At 45.9% G+C, this 26,290-nt stretch overlaps 1 protein-coding gene across 1 annotated transcript in view; it reads left to right on the top strand.

Moving 5' to 3' along the window:
- LOC115082693 (probable E3 ubiquitin-protein ligase RNF217) overlaps positions 1–26,290 on the top strand; it is a 36,505-nt gene that overhangs the window by 2,297 nt on the left and 7,918 nt on the right. The window contains exons 3-6 of the mRNA XM_029586888.1: positions 7,665–7,736; positions 12,010–12,084; positions 15,287–15,384; positions 20,391–20,558. Of these exons, the coding sequence (XP_029442748.1) occupies positions 7,665–7,736; positions 12,010–12,084; positions 15,287–15,384; positions 20,391–20,558 (413 nt within the window). The remainder of the gene's footprint in view (positions 1–7,664; positions 7,737–12,009; positions 12,085–15,286; positions 15,385–20,390; positions 20,559–26,290) is intronic.

Here is a 26,290-nt window from a genome sequence, read left to right as displayed (position 1 = left end):
CGAGAGCCGGTCCAGGAGCAGACGGGAGAATGGTCCGAAGCCAATCCAGGAGAAAAGAAGGAGAAGGATCCAGAGCCAATCCAAGTCAATACCAGAAGATCACCACCACCGGTCCGAGGGTCAGGAGCCAAAGAATCAGTCCAACGAGGAGAAGAGCAGAAGCGGGGCAAAGAGCGGATCCGAACACCGACACAGGAACCAAGCACAGAGCCTCAATACCAAGGCAAGGTCTGAGTATCAGACCTTGCCTTATATACCGGAATTGGAAGAAGGAGTCCCCGGGGGAGCCATGACAATTTCCTGTCATGGCTCCTTTAAATTCTCTCTTCAGCCGCACGCGTGGCTCCTAGGAGGCCGAGGGAGAGGAGCCAGACCACCGAACCCATGTGGTCGATTAGGCAGCAGCAGAAGCCACAAAGAAGTAATGACAGAGGTCTGCCTGCCGCTGCAAGAGCCCCCGATGCTCCCGGTGAGTTGGTTATTGCCGTGGCTGCCGGCCCGATCCCGGTCGTGGCCTGCCATGGCTGGCGGCCATAACACCCGGCTGTGGGTTGCTGCGGCCAGCATTTCTAACAGTACCCCCTCCTTTAGGCCTCCCCCGAGAAGGCTTGGGTTTTCCAGGGTGTGCAATATGATAGTTCGTGAGGAGAGACTTATCCAGTATATTCCTAGCAGGCTCCCAAGAATTCTCCTCAGTACCGAATCCTTCCCACGATAGAAGATACTCCCATGTTTTGCCTCTTTTCCGGATGTCCAGAACCTCATGTACCTAGTATATGGTCTCATCCTCAGCCCTATGCTGTGGTACTTCGGGAGTTTTCCGGGAAGGCCAAGTGAGGACCAACGGTTTCAGAAGGGACACATGGAAGGAGTTATGAATCCTCAAGGTGGTCGGTAAACGGAGTTGGTAAGTTACAGGACCAAGCTCACATAGTACAGGAAAAGGTCCAATATAACGTGGGGTCAACCACATGGAAGGAACTCGCAACCGGATATGGCATGTGCTAAGCCATACTTTCTCTCCTGGATGGAACCGTGGAGCTGTTCATCAATGCTTGTCAGCGAATGTCTTGGCAGAATGGAGAGCTTTCCGGAGCATGTGCTGGGTGTGAATCTAGAGCCGCCATAACTGTACTGCGGTAAGCTGAGCTGCTGGTGATGGTACCGTTAATGGCAACAGTAGAGGCAGCCTGGGGAGTCGTCCAAATATAATCTAGAATGGAGACATCCCTGTTGCGTAGCAGACATGCGAGTTATGAGAGAACTCAGCCCATGAAAGAAGCGCTGCCCAATCGTCCTGGCGGGAGTTGACGTACATCCGAAGAAATTGCTTTAACGCACGATTAGTGCGTTCCACCTGTCTGTTAGCCTGCGGATGAAATGCAGTGGTATAATCCAGGGAAATGTTAAATTTTTTGCAAAGATTGAGCCAGTAACGGGCCGTGAACTGAGGGCCACGATCAGATACGATATGCTGTGAGAGGCCATGGAGACAGAAAATATGAAGCATAAACAGTTGGGCCAGGTGAGGAGCTGATGGGAGGGAGGGAAGTGGGATAAAGTGGGCCATTTTGGAGAATCGATCCACAACCACCCAAATTACTGTATTGCCCTCAGATGGCGGAAGATCCACAATAAAATCCGTAGAAATATGTGTCCAGGGTTTCTGGGGAATAGGTAGCGGCTGTAAAAGTCCCCAATTCTTTCCGGTAGGACTCTTGTGTTGTGCACAAGTTGGGCAAGAATCCACATATTTACGAATATCCTTGTGCATGTCGGGCCACCAATAATATTGTTGCAAGAGCATTTGAGTCCGAGCTCTGCCCAATGTCCGGCTAACTGAGAATCGTGTCCCCATTGTAATACTTTAGTACGAAGTCTCTTAGGTACCATAGTCTTGCCCAGTGGGAGTGTGAAAGTAGCGGAGAGGATAATGAAAGCAGGGTCAATAATATTTTGAATTGGCTCCTCAATGTCCACATCGGAGAAAGATCGAGAGAGAGTGCATCAGCCTTGATGTTCTCTGTAGCTGGTCGATATCGAAGCTCGAAATCGAAACATGAGAAGAAAAGCACCCAGCGAGCTTGACGAGGGTTCAGGCATTGAGCTTGTTGGAGATACACCAAGTTTTTGTAGTCTGTGAAGCCGTGATATGGTGTTGTGCCCCCTCCAACCACTGTCGCCACTCCGAGTGCGAGCTTGATAGCAAGAAGTTCTTTGTTGCCAATAGAATAATTGCATTCTGCTGGAGAAAATTTTCTAGAGAAATAGGAGCACGGATGAAATTTTCCTGATGCATTGTTTTGGCTCAGGACAGCTCCTACTCCTTCAGTGGAGGCATCGACCTCCACTGTAAACGGATGTCTGGGATCCGGATGTCTAAGGCAAGGTTGTTGAAGAAAGGATTCTTTGAGAGTCTGAAAGGCTTCTACAGCCTCTATGGGCCAGGCCTTGATGTTTGCCCCCTTACGAGTGAGTGCCATAAGAGGCGCAGCCAGCTTGGAAAAGTTCTGTATAAAATTACGATAGTAGTTTGCAAATCCAAGGAATCGCTGGAGTGCCAGTAGACCGCTAGGCTGAGGCCATTTTTGGATGCATTTTAATTTAGCGGGGTCCATTTAAAATCCTTGCTTAGAAATGATATACCCCAAAAAAGATAAAGCTTCTCTTTCAAAGATACATTTTTCCAGTTTAGCATAGAGTTGATTTTCTCTCAGACATTCTAGCACTTGAACAACATGTTGACGATGCGTCTGTAAATCGCTGGAAAAAATCAAAATATCGTCTAGGTAGACTACCACGCAGACATAGAGCAGGTCTCTAAATATTTCATTAACAAAGTGCTGGAAGACGGCAGGAGCATTGGTCAATCCAAAAGGCATAACAAGATATTCATAATGTCCATCTCTGGTGTTAAAAGCCATCTTCCATTCATCCCCCTCACAAATCCTGACTAGATTATATGCTCCTCTGAGGTCTAACTTCGAAAATACCTTGGCCCCCTGTAGACGTTCGAAGAGTTCAGCTATAAGCAGCAATGGGTACCAGTCCTTGATGGCAATGGCATTTAGCCCACGGTAGTCTATACATGGACGCAAGGTCCCATCTTTTTTTTCCAACAAAGAAAAAGCCGGCCCCAGCTGGAGATTTAGAGCGCCTGATGAATCCTTTCTGTAAGTTGTCTTGAATATATTCTGACATAGCACGGGTCTCCAAGGCAGACAACGGATAGACCCTACCCCGTGGCGGGGTGGCACCAGGAATCAAATTGATGCTACAATCGAATTCTCAATGTGGAGGCAAAATGTCTGCAGCCTTTTTGGAAAAAACATCCGAAAACTGCTTGTACTGTGATGGCAGACCCTCAAGCCGAGAAGTACAGATGAAGCTACAGAGGAACTTGATCCGTGAATGCAGGTCTCCTGGCATTTTGATCCCCAGTGGATTAGTTTTAAAAATGTCCAGTCGAACTGTGGGTTGTGTTGCTGTAACCATGGAATGCCAAGAACTATAGGATGGATTGCTCTTTGGATGGTATAGAAGGAGATGCTTTCAGTGTGGTTCGGTGAAATGTGACATTCCATCAGAACTGTATGATGAGTTATCCTCCCCGGCAGGGGATCTCCATGAATGGAGGATATAATTAACGGCTTTGGACACAAGCAAGTGGGGATGTGTAGTTGCTCTACCACATCTTGTAGAATAAAATTTCCACCAGCTCCAGAATCTACTAAAGCCAGGGTGGAGAACCGATGATCTTTGAAATCTAGGGTGACATACAGAGTCAGTGGGGGAGCCGGAGAGGTGATGCCTAGGGTTACTCCCCCAATGGAGCCTAGGCTTTGGAGTTTCCCAGATGAGTAGGACAACGGGCAATGAGATGACCCACTCCTCCACAATAGAGACAGAGGCCTGCCTTGCGGCATCTTTGCCGTTCTTCTGGAGAAAGGGGGCCCCGTCCCAATTGCATAGGTTCCTCCATAGTTCCTTCGGATTTAGGTGCCGTTTGGGAGGTGGGAACCGAAAGAGAAGAAATGGCACCCACTATGTGCCTTCTCGTGCTTGATCCCTCCCGCGCTCTTTCCTGTAGTCGTGGATCGATTCGGGTTACCAAATCCACGATGAAATCCAAGGATTGAGGTAACTCTCGGGCTGCCATTTCATCTTTTATTCTGGGTGACAGACCCTCTAAGAATATGGACCAGAGACAGTTCTCCTCCCAATGGAGTTTGGATGCCAGAGTCCTGAATTCAATGGTATAATCCGCCAGCGATTGGCCTCCTTGCCGGAGTTGTAAAAGCTTGGAACCAGCAACCACTTGTTTCCCGGGATCGTCAAATACCGCTTGAAACAATTCCAAGAATTTAGGCAGATTTTGTAGGACTGGATCTGACCGTTGCCAGAAAGGGGAAGCCCAGGCCAGGGACTTACCCTCCAACAACGACAGGATATATGTTGTTTTGGTAAGATCATCTGGAAAGAGGGAGGCTTGAAGATGAAAGTGCATGCTGCACTGGTCGAGAAATCCTTGACATAAGCGAGGGTCTCCGGCGTAGCGTGGAGGAGTCAGTAATGGAATCACTGACCGGGTATTACTCTGCACCACCGAGGGTGCAGAGTAATAGAAGTGTTGGCGGGATGGCCTGAGTTGCAGCTATAGAATCCAGACGGGCGTTAAGTTATTCCAAGGAAGCCGCCATGGATTCTAGTATACATTGCTGCTCCATGACCTTCTGGGCTAATCCAGGAATGGCCTGGCGAGCTGAGGCCTCTGCCGGGTCCATGGCCTTGGTATTCAGTTATGAATCGGAGAGTGGACCCCTGTTCCGAGGTTGAGTCAGCACTGCCAAGAAGGAAGTTAACTCTCGTCGGTCTCTACCGTTGGATGGCAAGGCCTGTTGAAGATGTTGAGATGAAGGCTTCACCCTGGAAGCTCATGATCCCCCCAGGAAGAGCCCGTAGGGACACGGCCGTTGGGACTTAGGAGACTCCCTGAAGAATGAAGATGGTCTGGATGCAGGCGCCTCCTGCAGGTCGTGGGTTCCAGACGGATGGCGCCTCCAGCAGGTCGTGATCAGTCCGGGAGTACACGTTGGAGGATAGTCCCAATCCAGTCCAAGGGTCGAAGTCCAGAGAGAGGTCGAGAGCTGGTCCAGGAGCAGACGGGAGAATGGTCCGAAGCCAATCCAGGAGAAAAGAAGAAGGGTCCAGAGACAGCCAAAGAATCAGTCCAATGAGGAGAAGAGCATAAGCGGGGCAAAGAGCGGATCCGGAACACTGACACAGGAACCAAGCACAGAGCCTCAATACCAAGGCAAGGTCTGAGTATCAGATCTTGCCTTATATACCGGAACTGGAAGAAGGAGTCCCCGGGGGAGCCATGACAATTTCCTGTCATGGCTCCTTTAAATTCTCTTTTCAGCCGCGCGCATGGAGGGCTGAGGGGAAGGAGCCAGTCCGCCGAACCCATGCGGTCGATTAGGCAGCAGCAGAAGCCACAAAGAATCCACAAAGAAGTGCTTGTAGAAATGGCGCGGCGCTACCTTTGGTTTTTCCGTATGGAAAAACGATTCGCGGCAGGAGATCGCTCCTGGACCCCCAGGGACTTTTGGCCAGCTTGGGGGGCCTCCTGACCCCCACAAGACTTGCCAAAAGTCCAGCGGGGGTCCAGCGGGGGTCTACGGCCGGCGCCATTTTGCGCAAAATGGCGGCGCAAAATGGCGCCGGCCGTAGACAACACGATTCGACTGCAGGAGGTCGTTCCGGACCCCCGCTGGACTTTTGACAAGTCTTGTGGGGGTCAGGAGGCCCCCCCAAGCTGGCCAAAAGTTCCCGGGGGTCCAGCGGGGGTCCGGGAGCGATCTCCTACGCTCCTGACCTCGGGGGACAAAAAACAAAATGGCGCCGGCGCTCCCTTTGACCTGTCATATGACAAGGCAAAGGTAGCGCCGGCGCCATTTCTACAAGCACCAGAGGTCCGAGAGTAAAAGATCACACCGGGACCCTTCCTCTGGACCCCAGGTAATTTAAGGCATTTTGGGGGGGTTCGGGAGGGTGGGGATTTATTTTAAAGGGTCGGAGTGGGTTTTAGGGTTGTTTTAGTGTGCCGGTTTTCCCGCCCTCCCCCCCACTGGACCCCAGGTAATTTAAGGCATTGGGGGGGGGGGTTCAGGAGGGTGGGGGATTTATTTTAAAGGGTCGGGGTGGGTTTTAGGGATGTTTTAGTGTGCCGGTTTTCGATTTACACGATTTTCACGATATTTAAAAAACCCAAACGGCGACGATCCGATTCCCTCCCCCTCCCAGCCGAAATCGATCGTTAAGACGATCGATCACACGATTCACATCTCTACCAGGTACTTGTAGCCTGGATTGGCCACTGTTAGAAACAGGATGCTGGGCTTGATGGATCCTTGGTCTGTCCCAGCATGGAAATTTCTTATGTTCTTATATTCAAATGACTGGCATAGCCTTGTCACAGATAGAAGAAACAAGAAGCCTAAATGTATGATTAGGTATGAAAACTTGAATGTTCTTCTATCCAGAATCTCCTCTCCTGCATCAAGCTCCTAAGAAGAGGCAAGGTCGATCAACATGTAGCAGTGGCAGGGCTTTTGTACATTCTCAGAAACAATCCTCCTGATTGTTTCTGAGAGACAAATTTCCTAGCATGGGAAGCAGATTGACTTGGCAAAATTATCAGCTAGGGGCTAAAATAAATAGGAGCTAGGTACTTTACAGGGGCGGAGTTACTGGAGAGGACAGAGCAGGGGGAACTTCTCCTGGGCTATGCAGTGAAAGGGGGGCCCAGCCATATGCACCCCCAGCAGGAGATAAGAGGAAGAAAAATGCCATCAGGCTACCTCCTCTGCCCTCTCCTCTCTTGTTTTCTCTGGGCCCAGGGATGGGAAGCAGAGAGGAAGGCATGCCGAGCTGCTACTGTGGCCCTGCCTCCCGAGGCCGATTGGCTCATTCTGCTTATACGAAGCGATCAGCTTCAGGGCAAGTAGCCTCCTGCTTGGTAGAACTTCCTCCCACTCCTGGCATAGATCTTCAGCAGGTAAGAACACGGGGAGAATGGGTAGAGAACTGTGTTGGAACTCTTGGAGGGGGTGGACAAAGGGGGAAAGGGGGATGAAAGCACAGAGTGGAAGGAGAGCATTGTGGGGGGAAGGGTGAAAGCATGGAGTGGGAAAAGTGAGAGTACTTTGAGAGGAGATGAAAATATGGAGCAGAGGAGAGAACACAGCATAGGAAAGGAAAGAGCACTGGGCAAGGGGAAGCAAAGGGTGAGAGCACTGAGCAAGGGGGAAATGTATGGGGTGAGAGCACTGGATGGGAGGGGGAGGGAGTGTGAGGAGAAAGCACTGGGCATGGAAGATGGGAGTGTGGCATGAGAACATGAGGTATGGGGGGGGGGGGTGGCATGAGAATAATGGATGAGGGGAGTGTATGGTATGAGTGTGTTTTGTGTGACCCAAAATTATCAATACTCCACCACTGGTGCCACAGATGGTCAGAGTGGAAGAGCTGACCATTGGAAGATATCCTTAGCTAGAGCTAGGTAGGTAGGCAGGCTCACCTGGACATATTGGGTGGACTAAGTGGTCCTTATTTGTTGATATCTACTATGTTAATATATATGTTTGTTTCTGCTCTTACAGAATCTAAGACCATCCAGAGTCCCTCCACATCTAAACAAATTCTAGGAACCAATAAAACTGACAAAACCCCAGGTACAATTTCTTAATAATAAGTAACTCACATTGTATTTCCTGCTCTGGGGCTTAAGAATACATAATCTACAGGCAATGAGTTTCAGGTAGTGAATGATAAAGTAGCTGCCACTGATTAATATTAATTAATCAATCTATATAAATAAAAATGTAAATGTTCGTTTGTTCAAAATCTTAAATCTCCGAAAGTTCTTCACCGATTGCTTTGAAATTTTGACACAAAGTTGCATTCGAATACACGAGTGTTTCTATATACCTATATTATATAGATGTTACACCTGTGACAGGTAAAAACATGCTTTTTTTGAAAAACAGCACCATCTGTTGGACGTAAAAGCAACACACACTATCTACAATATAAATGGGCTCTGACTGACGGACCACAAATGCGCAGTAGAGAGCAGCTCTACGCCGCATGTGCAGACTATAGAGCTCTGCGCTACATACTGGGTGTCACAGAAGGGAGGAGGAAAGGGCAGACAAGTCGCCGCTCTGAGAAATGGCTCAGCCCATTCCTCCACCGCTGGGGAAGGGAGGAGGGAGTAGGGACTGCCGGACAGTTGCACACAGGAGGAGGAAAGGGTAGAAGAGTCGCCGACCTAGTCCATCCACCGCCAGGGAAGGGGGGGGAGGGAGTTGGGACGGCCAGAGCACAGCAAATGCAGTAGAAAGTGGCTGTGAAGAGATTACTAGCAGCTGCAGCCTGCAGCTGCCAAAGCGCAAAGAGCTGAACACAGAACAGCTCGCCCTGCTCCACCGCCCCCTGTGTCCTGCAGATAAGAAGAAGTCAAGTAAATTTCCCGCAACTGCAGGGGGTGGGGGGGGGGAGGGGGAAGTCAGTGCTGTCAAGCCGCCTGAGGGTCTCAGCCACCACGGGAAGAGTTTACATCGGCATCTCTCCACCTCCACTCCCAGCAAAGCTAGAGTCGGCAAACCAGACAATCTCTATATCTGCACAGACAATGGAACAACAAAAAATATTGTATACCCACAAGCATTGTGAAATTAAACATATTACAAACGTGCGCTTTCTCTTTTCTTTCTTTTCCATTTAACCAGACTGAGCCACAGCAACGTGTGGCCGGGTACAGCTAGTATTAAATAATATTAAATACTCAAACTGTTCAGAGATAGTTTTTACCCATTGGGTTTGCTGACATAATCAAAGCAAAACTTTGTGAGTAATTTTGCTTTGATTATTGTCCCATGTAAAATCCCTGCACAAATTTGTGCCTCCTTGATGTACAAGTACTTTAAGGCAAACTTGCGCAAATAGCTTGATTCTTCAAAACTACCTATGTACTAGAGATGTGAATCGTGTCCTCGATCGTCTTAACGATCGATTTCGGCTGGGAGGGGGAGGGAATCGTATCGTCGCCATTTGGGTGTTTAGAATATCGTGAAAATCGTTAAAATCGTGAACCGGCACACTAAAACCCCCTAAAACCCACCCCCGACCCTTTAAATGAAATCCCCCACCCTCCCGAACCCCCCCCCCAAATGCCTTAAATTACCTGGGGGTCCAGCGGCGGTCCGTAGCTAAATCGGGGGAAGGGGGAGGGCAGGAAAACCGGCACACTAAAACACCCTAAAACCCACCCCCGACCCTTTAAATTAAATCCCCCACCCTCTCGAACCCCCCCCCCAAATGCCTTAAATTACCTGGGGGTCCAGCGGCAGTCCGGAACGGTCTCCTGCAATTGAATCGTGTTGTCTTCAGCCGGCGCCATTCTGCGCCGCCATTTTGCAAAATGGCGGCGCAGAATGGCGCCGGCTGAAGACAACACGATTCAATTGCAGGAGACCGTTCCGGACTGCCGCTGGACCCCCAGGTAATTTAAGGCATTTGGGGGGGGGTTCGAGAGGGTGGGGGATTTAATTTAAAGGGTCGGGGGTGGGTTTTAGGGTGTTTTAGTGTGCCGGTTTTCCTGCCCTCCCCCTTCCCCCGATTTACGATTTTTTGACGATAAATCAGGGGAATTGGTATTGTATCGTGGCCCTAACGATTTTTGACGATTTAAAATATATCGGACGATATTTTAAATCGTCAAAAAACGATTCACATCCCTACTATGTACGTGTCTCTATTTCCCAGGGATTTCCTCTGAAGATACATGAATAAAAGTACATGCATCACTGATATATGCAGGTACTTTTACCCGCATATAAGATGGGCAATAATCTAAAAATATTACAGTAACTTTCAAACATCCACGCAGGCATATATGTATGCATGTATGCCGACTCGTGCAAATGGACACGGCCATTCGATAACATATTTGCGAATGGTATAAAATCAGCAGGGTGCGCATACATGTACACACAATTTTATATGGGCGCACACGTGTGCACACAAATGCCAGCTCTACTGCATAAGTGGGGGGATTTTATTACATATACACACTAACGCAATTACCATTTTCCCCAGTCTATTCCCAGTTTGCACAGATAAAGGCTAGGACTTCCTAATCCCCTTAATTAACCTACCTCCCTTTTTTTCACTTTTAGCCACAGCCCTTCAATCCTCACTAAGTAATCTCATTTTTTTTATTATACTAGTTACATGCCATCCATAACAGAAGTGGATAGGGACCATGACGTGGGCTTCTGTGCGTAAATAGTTACTCACTGTTTTAATAGTAAAATCCAGGAATGCCCATGCCCTGCCCCTTTTTTCCCCCAAAAAAATGTTTATGCGCATATCAGAAGATATGCGCGTACATGTGCATTTTTTAAAAATCTGTGCGGCATGCACCGGCTCGAGAGACACACACAGATCTCCCAGCTTTAGCGCACGCCGAGCTCTTCAATTTTACCCCATGTGTTGCGTTCAAGCGGAGTCGTGGACCCTTGGATCGGCCGGGAGGTTGGTAAGAGTGAGGCCGGTAGGCAGAGGGGGCTGAGGACTTCACCCGCGCGGTGCGGTGCCCCCCCAGCAGGCGCCCGTAGGGACCGACCGCGGGGACTTAGGCGTGAGACGTAGGAAGTAGCTGCCACGCAGTGGAACAAGAACCAGGTAACCAAGGACTGGAGCCCAGAGTCTGAAATAGTCCGTGGGCAGAAGCAGAGGCTGCAAGGAGAACCGGGCCTAGGCCGGCCAGAGTACTTAAGTCCTGAGGTCAGGGGCCCAGCAGGGCCACGGCCGAGGCCGAGGTCAGCCGGGAAGTCAGGAGCACACTGGGAGCGGGCCTCCAGAATCAGCAGCAAGACTGGAGTCCAAGGTCGAGGAACAGACCGGGGTCGAGGCAGCAGCAAGCGGGAACGTCAGGAACAAGCTGGAGTCAAGGCCAAGAATCAGCAGGCAGACCAGGGTCGAGGCAGGCGGCAAGCAGGAGTCGTCAGGAACAAGCAGAAGTCAAACCAAAGATCAGCAGGGAGACGGAAGATAAGCAGCAACTCAAGGCACAGAGGAACTGTGTGAACCTCGTTGCAAGGCAAAGTGAGGAAGTCCGGAGTCTGCTTATATACTTTAGCCGCAGCGTGACATCACCTCGGGGGCGGAGCAGCACTTCCGGGTACCGGGGCTGAAGTACCCAGCCCTCGCGCGCGGAGTCCAGAGAGGCTTTGGCGGCGTTTTCGTGAGGCAAGGCCGGAGCCATGCGACTGGGCCCGGTTGGGGACCGGCGTCCCTCTTTGTGGGGCGGAGGAAGGCAAGAGAGCCCCAGTTTGAGTGAAGCACGGTCAGGGCCTAGCGAGGAGTCCTCAGAGGGAAGCACGGGAACCACGCGGTCTGGCAGTCCAGGAGCAGGGGATCCTCCTCCGCGGTCCACGGGACGGTAAGAGACCCCGAGTCCGACGGGGAAGGAAGCAGTGGGGACCGCAACACCATGTTCTTCTCTCATCTTGATTAATAAGATAAGTTTTCTATTTTTTTTTTTTAATATTTGAACTTTGATAAGAACTGATTTTATTTGCATATAAAACAAAAAAATATTTGCAAATGATGATAGTGTTTCCCCGCAACATTTAGGCTGTTCAGGTGTCATTGTTTGAGGTCTCTTTGAAACTTCATATGCATTTGATCTTTACTATTGGGTTGTTTTTGTGACTAGTTTACAATAATCAAAAAAGTCATTTATATGGATAAACAGCATTTTACCTGCAAAAATGGTTTTCATTATATTGCCTACCCCATATACATGTGCACAAATGTATGTATTTTCAGTTGATTTCCTGTCTTATACTATATGCCTAAAAGTGGGAAACAAATATAACATTAAAATAATAGCAATATTCTTTAACCTAGCTAGCACTTTCATCACTGTTCTTTTAGAGTCTGTTTTTCAGCAGAACCGTAACAAACTGAAGCAAAAACTGGAGGCCATCTATGGACCTGATGGAATCACGGGTAATAATCCTTTTATTTACAATATCTGATGTTTTACAGAATACTGGTTCCTATGTGTACTGTACAGAAATTCAAAATATCTCCCTACACACTGGATCTGATTGGTCCAGTTTGGCTATGATGTCACAAATTCTAACATTGTGTGAACTAGTTAGATCCCCTTCCACATGAGGTAACTTTTGACATTCTTCTGATCATGGCTGCTGCGTGAGTTTAAGGAATTTGCAGAGGCAGCATAATAAATGAATAATAACTTAACAGATAGGTGAGGACACAGAGTGAACAGCTTCCATTAAACCTGTTCAAAGGATCAGGAAAACCATGGACAGTGTCTGTAAAATGCAGCTGTTTCAGGACTGCAGAAAAGAACAATTGAAATCTTCAGAAGTGAAGTTTTGCTTAGCAGGTCTTCCAACCAAAGAAAGGAAATGGTTGTGAAAGCAGTAGAACTAGCAAACCTATGCTAAAATTAAATGATTTGGCAGCTAAAACATACAACCCCGCTTTCTGCTCTGATTTTTGTTTTAATCCTGGGGAGATAAATTGTACTTCCTCCAAGCTGACACTAATTTTCATCAGCAGAATTCCTATCTCTTGGTCTCTCCTCCTTGCTTACTTCTTGATGTCTCATGTCTTTGCCTGTAGTTCATGCTCCAAAAGAGCACCTTTATGCTAAGAGAAATGAGCTGTGTTGTGATGAGACTCAACATGGGCTCGGCGCGCGCAGGGGGAGTTTGGGCCAGGTTTTTGGGGGGTATGCGCATATCTTACGCGCGTACCCCTTTGAAAATCTGGCCCTTGGTGTGCACTGTTCATCTAGCTTAAAATAAAACAAAATACAAAAAAACACATTCCTTAAAGAATTAGAAGTCTTCTAGGGAAAGATGTTATACAAAATATGAGTGAAGCCGCCCATTCTGGGATGGCAAATATCATCAACTTGACTTCTTTTCTCCCAGAATGGGCGGCTTCACTCATATTTTGTATAACAACTTTCCCTAGAAGACTTCTAATTCTTTAAGGACTGTGGTTGTCAAGGAGAGTTTTGTAAATAAGACATAATATACCACTATATGATATAGTATAATACATAATGAAGCACAAACACGAGCACTAAAGTTCAATTATTAAATTTAAAGTAAAAACTATATATACTAACATTGAGGCACTCCCTTTTGGGCGTTACCCTTAAAGATACCGGACATTAAAAGTCTATCCACAAAGATTTGCATTTCCCCCGTGTTTGTTTGTTTGTTCAAGAAGAGGGGAATTTATATTTTGAGGTGTGTATTTTTTGGTTGCTTGATTTTAGGCCAAATCAAACACAGACCACATTTCATCTCATAGCTGTTAAGCAGAATGGACAAGTTTTCAAATAGCCCCTCTGAATCCTGCAAGAAGTTCAAGACCAGGATGTCACAGACCACTTCCTAGACTTTTGGGTTAGTTTGAAGGTCATCTCTCACGATGAAAATGCTTCAGTCTCTGCCCAAAACATTCCACTTTGACTTCCATACACCCTATGTTACGGGCACGTCCACCACACCGCTGACGGGCCGAGGGTTGGAGGCCCTCGGGTACTATCGTAGGCGCGAGGAGCGCGGCCGTCTCTAGAGCAGGTGGTGTGAGCCCTTGGGCCACGGCGAGACCTAGGGAGGACCCAGCCATACCGTGGGAGGTGAGCCGGTGCATGCATGGTGAGCCATGCGGGTACTGAAGCAGGGGTTAAGGAGCGGAGTCTGACCCTCAGCCGGACCTGCAAGCCCGTGGCAACCAGCAACGCAATGTTGGTTGATGAACGGTCCTCCAACTGTTCCAAGCCCTTTCGGACCTGCCGCTGGGTAACAGCAAAGGGCGGCAGGCCGGACAGAGGACGAGGGCAGACAGAGTCCTTAGTACACGGAAGGCATCTTAGACGAGGGCTGGTGCAGACATCGTAGACAAGGGCTGGTACAGAGACATCAGAGATGAGGGCTGGAAGGAAGACATGGGCACTGTCCCTCAGGGCGCCCTACTCAGCCCACCCGCGGGACTGAGTCATGGACCACCCCGTCCCATACGCACCCTACACAGCCCAGGAAGGCTGGTCACGGACCACGCTGAGATCGGGAGAGCACTGGGAAGAAGAAGCGGTGGATTGCTGCACTCCAGGCAGCTCAAGGTAGGTTCGCTGCACTCCAGGCAGCTCAAGGCAAGAACATCTGGGACTGGATCAGGAACTGGATCAGGAACAGACATCAGGCAACATCAGGAATAGACATCAAGGCAACTTCAGGAACAGACATCAAGGCAGAGACAGGACAAGGAGCTATCAAAGCAGGCACGACCACGGAGGACCTGGATCAAGAGAGGTTACAAGCAACTGTAGAACCCAATCCAAAGGCAAGTAGGAAGTGAAATGAGAGTCCTTTTATACTGCAGGATGTAGGCAACTCCCTGGGAGGAGTTTGCCTGGACCGCCCCTCGCTGGCCCTATAACTGAGGTGGAGAGCCGCGGGCCGGCCCCTAGGGAGAAGGGCATGGAGGGAACCAGGAAGTCCAAGCAATGACAAGCAAGCCACAGGCAGGCCTCAGGAACAGCTAGGCCTCCCAGGCCCTGGAGCAAATCCGGGAAGATACACAGGCGAGGCCCTGGCTTCGGAGCGGCCTCCGGAGGAGAAGGTGAGATACCTCCTGTAGCACAGCAACAGGGGATTTCGTAACACCCTATTATGGGAAATTCCAAGCAATTGAAGATACTTTAATAAACTATCCTTTCTTTTTGGAGCACAATTTGGATGTGGACAGTGTTTTTTTGCTGCTTTTTTTTTTAAGTTCTTGTGTGTGTGTGTCCTGTGCCCAGTTTGGCCTTGCAGCTTGGCTGCTCCCCGCCCATGACCCAGTTGAGATTTATTTCCTCATTTTGGGAGAGTTACCCCCGGCTCCCCAAAGCAGAGATGGTGACCCTCAATGGTCAGGGGGTTACATATAAATTAAAGAATGCCTACCACAGCTTAGAAGCAATACCGAGACTGTCAGCAGCATACCAGAGACAAAACTGGAGAAAGAAATTAAAAGGGGAAAAGCATGCCAATGCCAAGGTCGGTAATCACATCCTGTCCGAACATAGTCAAAAGGCACTAAATAAGGGCCTCCCTGTCTGTAGGAGTTATAGAAAGGGTTAACAGCTACTAAAGAAATATAATTGAATGTTTTCCTTCAGGTGATGATTTTGAAGCATGTCCCAAAATCCTGATGTCGTGTGGCCATGCCGTGGACCCCAAGTCGCTGAACGATTATTGCAAATATAAAATAGAAAGTGTAAGTGCTATTTGCTTTTCTAATCATTCAGTGTTTTCCAGCATGTCTCAGGTTACATGGTATTACTTAGTCCTAGAAGGAAAGTTCTACTTTATATTTCCAAGATCAATCATGACTTTGAAGTGTTTATTCTATTTTGAGATGGGGAAAAGGGTGAAGAGTTTAAAAAAAAAAAAAAAAAAAGTACATTTTGTAAAAAAATGGTCATAGCTATAGGGAAAGTCCTCACTACAATGAAGCTTTGGCTTCTGCGGCAGGGTTGGCTATTGGAATGCTTTTCACTAGAGTAAAAGCACCTATTGTGGAGGATGTGTCCATTCGCATGTCTGTCCATTCGTCCATCCTCAGCAGTGTTTAGTTAAGAGGCTTTTGTCAAGTGGCTGTGCACACTGCATATAGGGCAACACGGGATCAGGAAAGAGAATAGGAGGAATAACGGGAGTCCATCCCACCGGTGCTCCCAATCTTTTTAGAGTGGGGCAGGATTGGTGAGCGAAGGGAAATGCATGTTTGTACCATGTGTTGGGCTGTTGGACCCTTGGACCGAGGGGCAGCTGACGCCACCTTGGGGAGGAGCCCCACAGGTCCCCACCGTAGGTAAGCGAGGCTGTTGACAAGCAGAGACCCCACTGGAGCTTCACCACTACCAGCCCACGTTCCCCTCAGGTTGAGCCCTCTGCGAAGATGGAAGTCCAGAAGAGAGGCAGGCAGTATAGCTCGTAGTCAGTATCCAGGCAAGGGTCGTGACAGGCAGCATAGCTCGTAGTCGGTATCCAGACAAGGGTCGTGGCAGGCAGCATAGCTTGTGGTCACACCCGGTCCGAATTCAAAGCCAAACATAAGCAGGAGCAATGAAGAAGGAACTCAGGAGCAACCCGCGGATCGCAGGAAGCGTGGAGACTTGTTGCCAAGGCATCGAAGGAAGGCAGGGACTGCCCTTAAGTAGTTCCTGGGAGATGATGTCATCTCTGAGACTCGTGGAACTATTTCCCGCCATGGGCCTTTTAAACCAGGCATGGAGGCGCGCGCGCGTGCGTGCCTAGGGGTTTGGAGGCAAAGCTGAGTGTTGGCGGCGTTCCAGCTGCGAGAACCAGGGATGGCATTGACTGGCATCTCAGAGCCACGAGGAGGACTATGAGGGGGGACCTTTGCGTCGGCAGCAGCTGCCTGTCACTGCCAGGGAGCCCAAGCCTGCTTCAGCCGCGGCAGCATGGTGAGGGGTGAGGCTGGCCGCAGGGCTCCACGGCCAACAAGCGTAAGACTATGCTTGTAGCATGCACTTTCAACTTGTGTTACCGTTGCTTGGATTGCCTGAACTGTTAAATATCCTTGATTCATTTCTAGGAAGATGGCCATATTGAACAGTGTTTTTTCACTCTCACAGACTTAGGAGTTAATTTTGAAAAGAGTTACACAAATAAAAGAAGCGTATTTCACAGGAATTTTCGAAAGCCCATTTACATGTGTAAAACCTTTTGATAATTCAGCCCTATGGAGTGACTTTTCAAAGGAGTTACAGGCGTAAAGTCGCAATTTTCAAAAACCCATTTATGCTCATAAGTGTTTTTTGAAAAATCTTTTTCACAGTATATGTGGTTGCTGATATATTTTTTGGACAAAGATGTTTCAGTTAAAGCTGTTGATGGTGCATGGTGGGTGGCCTTTAGTAGCCGATAAGCTGACCTATTTGCTAGTCATGGAGCCTTGTTTTCTTTCATGCTGTTTTTTTAATATGCTGGTGGTAGTTCTTTGGAGAACGAGCAGTGTAAGTTTGTGAGTGCTTGCCCCCACAATAGCGTGTTACCTGCCTGTACAGCTTAGAGGCGAGAGCTGGCATCACCTGCTTGCTTTCAGGGCCATGATGCTTCATGGATGCTAGAGAAGACTGAAGGTCACAGTCTCATTCACGGCTCAGAAAACAGGTGGAGCGTGGCCCAGGGCCGGTTCATGACCTGATTTTGGGTGGGGATAACAAACGCTGGTGGTATGAAAAAATTCATGGCTGTGTCCTTTTCCACCATTGTACAGTAACCACAAGTTTAGAGGCAAAATTGATCAAATATAAGAGTATTGGACCTAGCCAGAGCTAGAGCATGTCTCTGGTAAAATAAACCTCAGTTTTGCAAACCCATGGTTGGCACTGTGTCACTGCTTTCTGGTGGAGAGCTGAAATCCTTGGGAGCATCCTCTATTGTTTCCAGGTACCTGAAGAAGGTTTAGCTGTTGTGTTGAGAATGGATTTATCGTCTTTATAAGAAACTTAGAATTACTTGTCAACACCTCAATAATCACAAATATGAATTCTTTATTTCTAATAACTACATACAAACTGACAGTGAAAAGGTACAGTTACAATTTTACCACAATTATTATTAGATGTTCCAAGTATGTATGACATCAGTGGCCAGTTTGAGCCACACCTAGCCTGGGCATCTTTTTGCAGTTACATGAGGAAATCGAGCATTGTTTTGCAGCTGAACACATGTGAGAGAGAGAGAGAGAGAGAGAGGGAGCGAGCTATCTCCCCCCAGATGGGGCTTTTCCAGCAGTTCACTGTTTTACATATAATGGGCAATATCTGTAAGTAGTCCAGTATTTTTCCTAGTACTATCTTATCTGTCTGCATTCCTCAGGCGTATGTGCCAGGTCAGCACGTTGTCTCATGAGATCCTTTTCCAAGTTCATAAAATGGCTGCCACATCTTCCATTTTATATAGTTATTTCTGAGGTAGATATTCAAAAGCCAGCCAGCTAGGAAAGTTAGCCAGATAAACATATCCAGCTAACTTAGCCAGGATATTCAGAGATACACCTGAACCACTGAACATGCCCAGAGAGCTTAAGGTTAGCGGGAAAAGTTTATCTGGCTAACTTTAAACCTGCTCAATAGCAGGTCTAACTTATTCAGATAAGTTAGCTGGATAAAGCTGAATACCATCACTTGTTCGGTTAAGTTGGCTGGATAAATAGCTCCTTCTTGTTGTATCCCCATCCTGCTCACCACTTAGCTAGATAGTTATTTAGCCAGATAACTATTTATCCAGCTAAGTAGTAGTCACTGAACACAGCCAGATAGTCAGTGACTGTCACTTAGCCAGATAAGTCTACATTTATCTGGCTAAGTGGTGCTAAATATTAGCTTCTATGAGTCTTGATAACCCCATAATTATCAATATGCTGTTTCTGATAATACAATGCTTGGAAAGATCGATTAAAGCTTATTTTGACCTTGTGGAACGTAAGCTTAAATTTAATTCTGACACTGCAGATAAGGCCAGAGACAACAAGATTGAAAAGGTGTATTCAAGGATTATATAAAATTTTCCAAAATGTTTTTTAAACTCCAGCCCTTACTCACCAAATCTGTACTATATCTACCACAAAAATGGTTTCCTCACAATATATAGATATCAACATACAATAAATATATAAATAATTAAAATCTTTTATTTTGGCTGTTATACATTCTTAAGACTATTAAATGGTAAAAGACACCACCAACCGGTTGAAAAGCTTATATTACAGTGCTCTATTTCTATTGTGAGTACCAAATGCCATTCACTATCATCACTCGTACCACAAGCATCCCATCACCATCACTCTGCTCTATTTAAAACCAATGAGGATTGGCATACAGCATGTTGTAAACCAGACTGTGCTTGCAACTTAAAATACAATCCAATGTACAAACAATTAGCCAATAAATAAATTAATATTTGCAAAACTACAATCACTGCTATGTTCTCAAGTTTTCAATCACAGTTATGTTATTTTTAAGCATAATTTTTCAGTGGCAAACTGTCTATAATACTTATATAGTGTGTGTAGAACTCTTTGATGATGCAAAGCATGATAAACATTAAAGAAGTGGTTTAAATTGTTCAGTTTTCTTATCAATTGGGTTTTGATTTTGTGTGATAAAAAATATAATCAAAAATATAATGCAATGAACTCTATTGTAAAGATACCCATAGGCCCCTTGCCAGGTCTTCATCATGGAGATCATGTGACTAAATTTAGAGGAGATCATGTGACTAAGTTTAGAGGAGAAATGTAGTGTGATCTAGGTCAGGGCTGAGCAAACCTTCAGCCAAGGTTCCCTAAACTTAGTCAATTAAGTTTTAGCCAACTAGATTTAGGTTAATTTTTAGCCACAACCTAGAGGGGTATAGCTGAAAATTAGTTTAACTTAGCTGGCTAAGTCCATCATTAGCACTCACTTGAATATTTACCATTTCGAAAAGAATTACTCATTCACAAACTGCGTAACTGTTGCATGGCAAAAGTGGTTTCTGGCACATAATTGGTCATTCATCATAGATTAAGTATTTACAGCTTTCATCCCATTTTGTATATATCATTATGTGCTATATACATCATGGCCTCACTCTAACAAAATGGCTTCCTTCTGAATGGAGCTCACTTACTTTTACCTTTGTTGACCATTTTTCTTGTATCTGTAAAAGATTATGGTTCTCTGACCTCCCAGAATGACCTTTCAAGCCTGACACTCATGCCTTGACTATGTTGTTTCTCACTGGATAATAACTCTGGATTTCTCTTCCCTCTCACTTTATTACTGGCTTCCTAATCCCTCCAAGTAGCCATCTCCTTTTAATTACTCTTCTCTAACTATTTCATTCTATCTGCTGATGTAACAGACTTCTCTGCCCCTCTGTTCCCCTGTAAGATATGTAAATCCAATCACAATCTCTCTATTCTCTTTCTGGAATTCCTTCAGTCTTGTGAAAATTGTTATTCTTTGGATCCCTGATCAATGAACAAGTTTAATTTCTCTAGAGACTAATTCTGTACACCATGATGCATCATTTATTTTGTTCAATATTAATAGGGGCAAGTCCACTTAACCTTGTTAGCTTGTAGTCTAAGATGACCAAAAGTGTAGCTATTAAATACAGAGTAGGCTACACTTATTAAAATGTGCTGTTCCCATAGATGTTTCTGTAATTAGTAAATCATCACCTAACAATTTATTGCTTTTCCAGGAGGACTTCAGGTTTACTTGCCCCACTGTTACTGAAGATGGATCATGCAATAAAGAGTGGTCTTACGAAGAAATCCGAAGGAATGCTTTTCTCAGTACCAAGCAGAAGGAGATGTTCGAAGAAGTCATTGCTTTAAAGACCTTGGAAAAGTCATTTGAAATTAAACAGGTAAATATAGGGGTAGATTTTCAAAAGCTTAGCCAGGATATGCCCTTGTAACTTCAGGAGTTATGCAGGTATATTTGGCTATTTGAACATTTATCCCACATAGCAGGTAAGAAGTACACATAGTTCACAAACAGGGGCGGATTGACCTATCGGGGGATCGGGCATCCCCCGGTGGGCCGGTCTAGCTGGTCACGTGGTCTCGACCGCGTGGCTCTTCCTCAGCCCAGCCTCAGCACCTCCCAGCTAGCCCCCGCCATTAGACCAAGCCAGCGTGAGCCGAAGAAAAGAAGATTAGCCAGCTCCCGTGGAAGACCAAGCCGGCAGGGGGCCAACTAAATTAAAATCGAGGCCTGTGGTGGCGGCCACTGACGAAATGAAGATGGGGGCCGACTAAATTAAAATCGAGGCCGGCGGTGGCTGAAGAAATGATGGGGGCCGATTAAATTAAAATCAAGGCCGGCGGCAGCCGAAGAAATGAAGATGGGGCTGACTAAATTAAAATTGAGGCCAGCAGCGGCGGCGGTGGCTGAAGAAATGAAGATGGGGGCCGACTCAATTAAAATCGAGGCCGGCGGGGACCGAAGAAATTAAAATCGAGGCCCCCGCTGAACAGCTGATCTCCGCCAGCGGTTAGCAGCACCGGTGTTCACTTCTTCGGCCCCCACCGGCCTCGATTTTAATTTCTTCGGCCCCCGCCGGAGACCAGCGGGGGCCTTGGATCGGAAGGGTGCTTCTGTGTGTATTTTTGAGTTATGAGTGCTCATTAACTAGGGACTCAGTTAGTTGTTGCTTTAACATCAAATGGGAGAGATTCCCTTCAAGTAAGAGGAATCTATGTTATGAACCCTCCTGTAGCGGGGCTATGGGAGGCTCCTTACCTCTTCCTGGAGGCCGCTCCAAGCCAGAGTCTCGCCTGCGAACTGCCCAGGATTTGCTCCAGGGCCTGGGAGGCCTCGATGTCCATGGGGCCTGCCTGAGGCTGCTTGTGCTTGCATGGACTTCCTGGTTTGAGCCACGCCCTTCCCAAGGGGCCGGCCCTCAGCACTTCTCCGTAGTTATAGGGCCAGCTAGGTGTGGGCCTGCCAAACTCCTCCCAGGGAGTCGCCAGTCTGCAGCCCTATAAAAGGACTTCAACTTCAGTCTGTCTTTGCCTTGCATTGGAGTTGCTTCACTCAGGAGGCTCCCACCTGCCAGAGCTCCATCAGGTCTTCCTTGTCTTCTCCATGGAGTTCTTGTTGCTTTGTCTCATCATGCCAAGTCATGTTCATGCCTGAGGTCCCCGTCCAGGTGTCCTGGTGTCTCGTCTTGATCTTCTGTTCCTGTTGTTCCTGGTTCTTTGTTGTCCTGTTCCTGCGTCTTCATCTTCAGCGATCTTGAGCCTTCCGGTACCTGTTAGGCCGGGGGTCCCTCGGATGATGTGTGCCCGAGCGTGGACTTGCCTGCAGGTGGACTGTTGTCCTGTGCTCCTGAGCCGTCATGTCCTGCCAGCTGTGGGTGGAGCTTTGGACGACACCGGCTCCATCGTTGGAGTTCTGCTTCGACTGGATCCTTCCCTGCGCTTGTCCCATTCTCAGCGTGGTCCGTGACCAGCCTCCTCGGGCTGTGTAGGGTGCACAGTGGAACAGGGTGGTCCGCGACTCAGTCCCGCGGGTGGGCTGAGTAGGGCGCCCTGAGAGTCAGTGCAAATGTCCTTCCGCCCAGCTTCTCATCTCGTTTGGACTTCGTCAGTTCCTTGTCTTGTCCTGGATGCCGTTGCATCACTCTTGGTGCCATGTCTTGTTCCTGATGTTGTCGCATCGACCCTGGTCCGGAATGCCGTTGCATCGACCACTGGTCCGTGATGTCTTCGCATCAGCTTTGGTGTCATGTCTTCGTCCGCGATGCCGTAGCATCGATCCTGCTGTCATGATTTCGTCTGCGATGCCGTTGCAACGATCCTGCTGTCATGTCTACGTGTCAAGGCCTCCGTCTGCCCTCAACCTCAGGCCAGGCCTGCTGCTCCAATGCCGATCAAGCGGCAGGTCCGAAAGGGCTCGGAATGGTCGGAGGACCATTCAACTTCCAACATCCTTGGATGTTGGCCTTGGGAGCTTGCCGGCCTGGCAGAGGGTCAGCCCGATAGCCATGCAGAGCCCACCGTCAACCCTCGGCTCGGCCCTGAAGGCCTGGGCCCGGGCTGAGGCCCAAGGGCACACTAAACACCCCATATGTAACAATCTAAGATCATCAGAATCTGGGAGAAGGATGACTTCCAGCCATCCTAAGGAGGAGAAGGAGAAAGGGGAGAAAGGAGTTTGACTGGAACCACAGTAGGGCCCAGGAACATCTACCAGAGATTTTGAGAAGAGGAATTGCAGAAGTATCATCCTGATACTAAAATGGAGATGAGGAGGAAATTGGTGCCATTCAGGTACTATAAGGAGATTAATGCATTCAGAGGAGAGAACATCATGGAGATATAGGAGATAAATGACCCTATTAAAATGGATTTCACCTGGACACTTCACCAATTTTGGGAGGGAATTGCCCGTTGGGAGGGGAGAAACATTAACTTAATGACTAATGGGTGAATTATAAAAGCTCGGCGTGTGCCAAAGCCAGGAGATACATGTACAAGCTGGGCCAGTGTGCGCAGCGCAGATTTTAAAAAGTGTGCAAGTACGCGCGTATCTCCCGGTACGGGCACAAAAACATTTTTTTTGCAAAAAAAGGCAGGGCATGGGAAGAATATCTGTGTGGGGCATAGGCATTCCTAGATTTCTCAATGAAATCTGTGCATGCCAGGGTCCCTTACCACATAACGTTATTTCTGCTATAGATGGTGTGTAAGTCCAGGAACACAAAAAATAGGCTAATCAGCATGGTTTTAAGGGTAGGGGGTAACAGGGTAAAAGGGTGGCTAATTAACTAGGGGGTTAGGAAGTCCTATCCTTTAACTGGGCTAACTGGGAACAAACTGTGGAAACTGATAATTGCGTCAGTGCACGTCTACTATGTAGTAGAGGCGGCATTTGCACGAAGATGCACACAACTGTATAAAATTGTGCGCATATGTACGTGCATACAACCTATTTAATATCATGCACGCATATACATGTGGATGTTATAATATGGCCGTGTCTTTTGGCACGTAGATGGGCACCCCCGTGGCTGTTTCAAAGTTACCATCTATATGAATTAGCTTTAAAATTAAGATTTTAAGAATCACAAATTTATTTAAAAGCACTTGTACCATCAAAAAATAAATTGAACAGTTATAAAGACTCTAGTTCATCATTTTACAACCTATCAGCAAAAGTATTGTTGGACACCACCAAAGCCTCTAGTGTGTTTCCTTGTTTAATGGCTTTAACACTTTTCTGTGTTGTTATCATCACTGCTATATACAAGAACTTTGAACTAGGAATTAAGAGTAGCAATGTGAAGGGCCTTGAAAGTAATCTTTCCCCCCATGCAGGGAACCCTGAAACAAAACCTTTTAACATTATGGAAGTATACCATGTAAAACAACATGAAACAACACATCTCATTGAAAATAAAAGAAGGATATGCAAAACTAATGATCTTAAGAAGACTGAAACCTTTACTAACACTTAACAATTTCCGCACAGTCCTACAGGCATTGATATTCGCAAACACTGATTACTGTAACTCCCTACTGCTAGGACTACCACAATCCACAATGCGGCCACTGCAAATATTACAAAACTCAGATGCTAGAATTTTGACTGGCAAAAAAAAGAATGAACACATTACAGGAACACTAGCCGAATTACACTGGCTCCCAATTGAACAAAGAATACAATATAAGGCTTTATGTATAATTCATAAACTAAAAAACAAATCGGTAACCGATCCAGTGAGCTGTGTAGCAGTGACGACAATGAGAATCGGATAAAAGAAAGCCCTTTATTAAAACGCCCGACTCTGGCCAAGTTTCGCTCTTTTTGCACAGAGCTGCCTCAGGGGCAACTAGAAATGGACATATAAATAATTAATATACATATATATGAAATAAAACAATATTTAACATAAATGAATAAAAAACTAAATATAAAAATATATTAATTTGAATTATGTTATAAAATCATTGTATTATAAATAACATAAAATCAGAAAAATTAATACATATATATGTGTTTGGACTTATGGATACAATAACTTAAAAGACAACATGTATATATGAAAAAATAACTTAAAAGACAACATGTGTATATGAAAAAATAAATGAAATGCAGTATATCAAGGAGTAAAACATGTGACATTGTAAAAATGCAAGGAATTGAGAGGTGGTGATCCTGTGTCATATACAATGTATGAAACTATAAACAACATGGAGTCAATAATGGTTTTTGGATAATACAATCATTATATATTTCATGCTTACTTCATTCAAGCAGGACTTGGAAAGGTCAATAACGTATTAATTATCCTAAATATGAAAAAACAAACAAAACAAATGAATAAATACAAAAATCAAAAAAATTTTTAAAGTGAAAAAATGAAAATGACATGAATGTAAATGGCTGTCATGAAAAAAGGGAAAGTAAAAAAAATATAATAAATGAAAAAAATGAATGCAAAAAAATCAAAAGTGGATTGTTTGAAAGAAAATGTTGGAATAAAAAATGAATGATTAAGGAACCAAAATGACAATGGATGGATAATTGTTAATGTGACTAGAAAAATCTACCTGCAACGCAGATGGTTTCACTCTAAAGCAATTAAACTTTCTATATATATGAACTGTAATAAACGAATGATATAAAATGAATGTAGTATGCTGAAAAACATACAAACAGCTCATTCAACTACTACTGTATGAGCTGCGATAACTATAGTTAGAAAAGTGCTTAATTTTAAATTGCCAACTTAAGATTAATTAAGTGCTTACAGAATACGAGAAATGTATGTGTGGAAAAACTATATTATGCTTAGAGATGGCTTATTTACTGACAGAGGATCTTTGATATAAAGCATTATAAAATCTGATTGCTCCTGCAAGTACTGAATTTAACCTCAGTTGGTAATTTAAAATTAAGCACTTTTTTAACTATAGTTACCGCAGCTCATACAATAGTAGTTGAATAAGCCGTTTTTATGTTTTTTGCCGTTCTGAATACCACATTCATTTCGTACCATTTGTTTGTTACAGTCAATGCATTCAATTTCATTACTGACATCACACTGACATCACACAGCATCGCTACGTGAACAAATGAAAGTCTAACTGCTTTGGAGTGAAATCATCCGCGCTGTAGGTAGATTTTCCCAATTATCCATCCATTGTCATTTTGATTTTTCACTCATGTTTATCAAACATTTTTTTCATTTTAACATGTATTATTTCCAATTAACCTGACAAAGATGACAGTTAGATTTTCAATCAAAAGGTTTTTTAATATTTTTATTCCAGCTTATAGTACAATTTTTCAACATACATTATTTTACAATAATTTTACTACTTACTATGTTTAGCGTATTTCCCTGTAAGTATCATATTCAAGGTGGTTTAGACAGCATCCGAGCAATCAGATTTTATAATGCTTTATATCAAAGATCCTCTGTCAGTAAATAAGCCATCTCTAAGCATAATATAGTTTTTCCACACATACATTTCTCGTATTCTGTAAGCACTTAATTAATCTTAAGTTGGCAATTTAAAATTAAGCACTTTTCTAACTATAGTTATCGCAGCTCATACAGTAGTAGTTGAATGAGCTGTTTGTATG

The sequence above is a fragment of the Rhinatrema bivittatum genome, unplaced genomic scaffold, assembly GCF_901001135.1.
Source record: "Rhinatrema bivittatum unplaced genomic scaffold, aRhiBiv1.1, whole genome shotgun sequence".
NCBI lineage: Eukaryota > Metazoa > Chordata > Amphibia > Gymnophiona > Rhinatrematidae > Rhinatrema > Rhinatrema bivittatum.
This window is presented reverse-complemented; position numbering and strand designations above follow the sequence as displayed.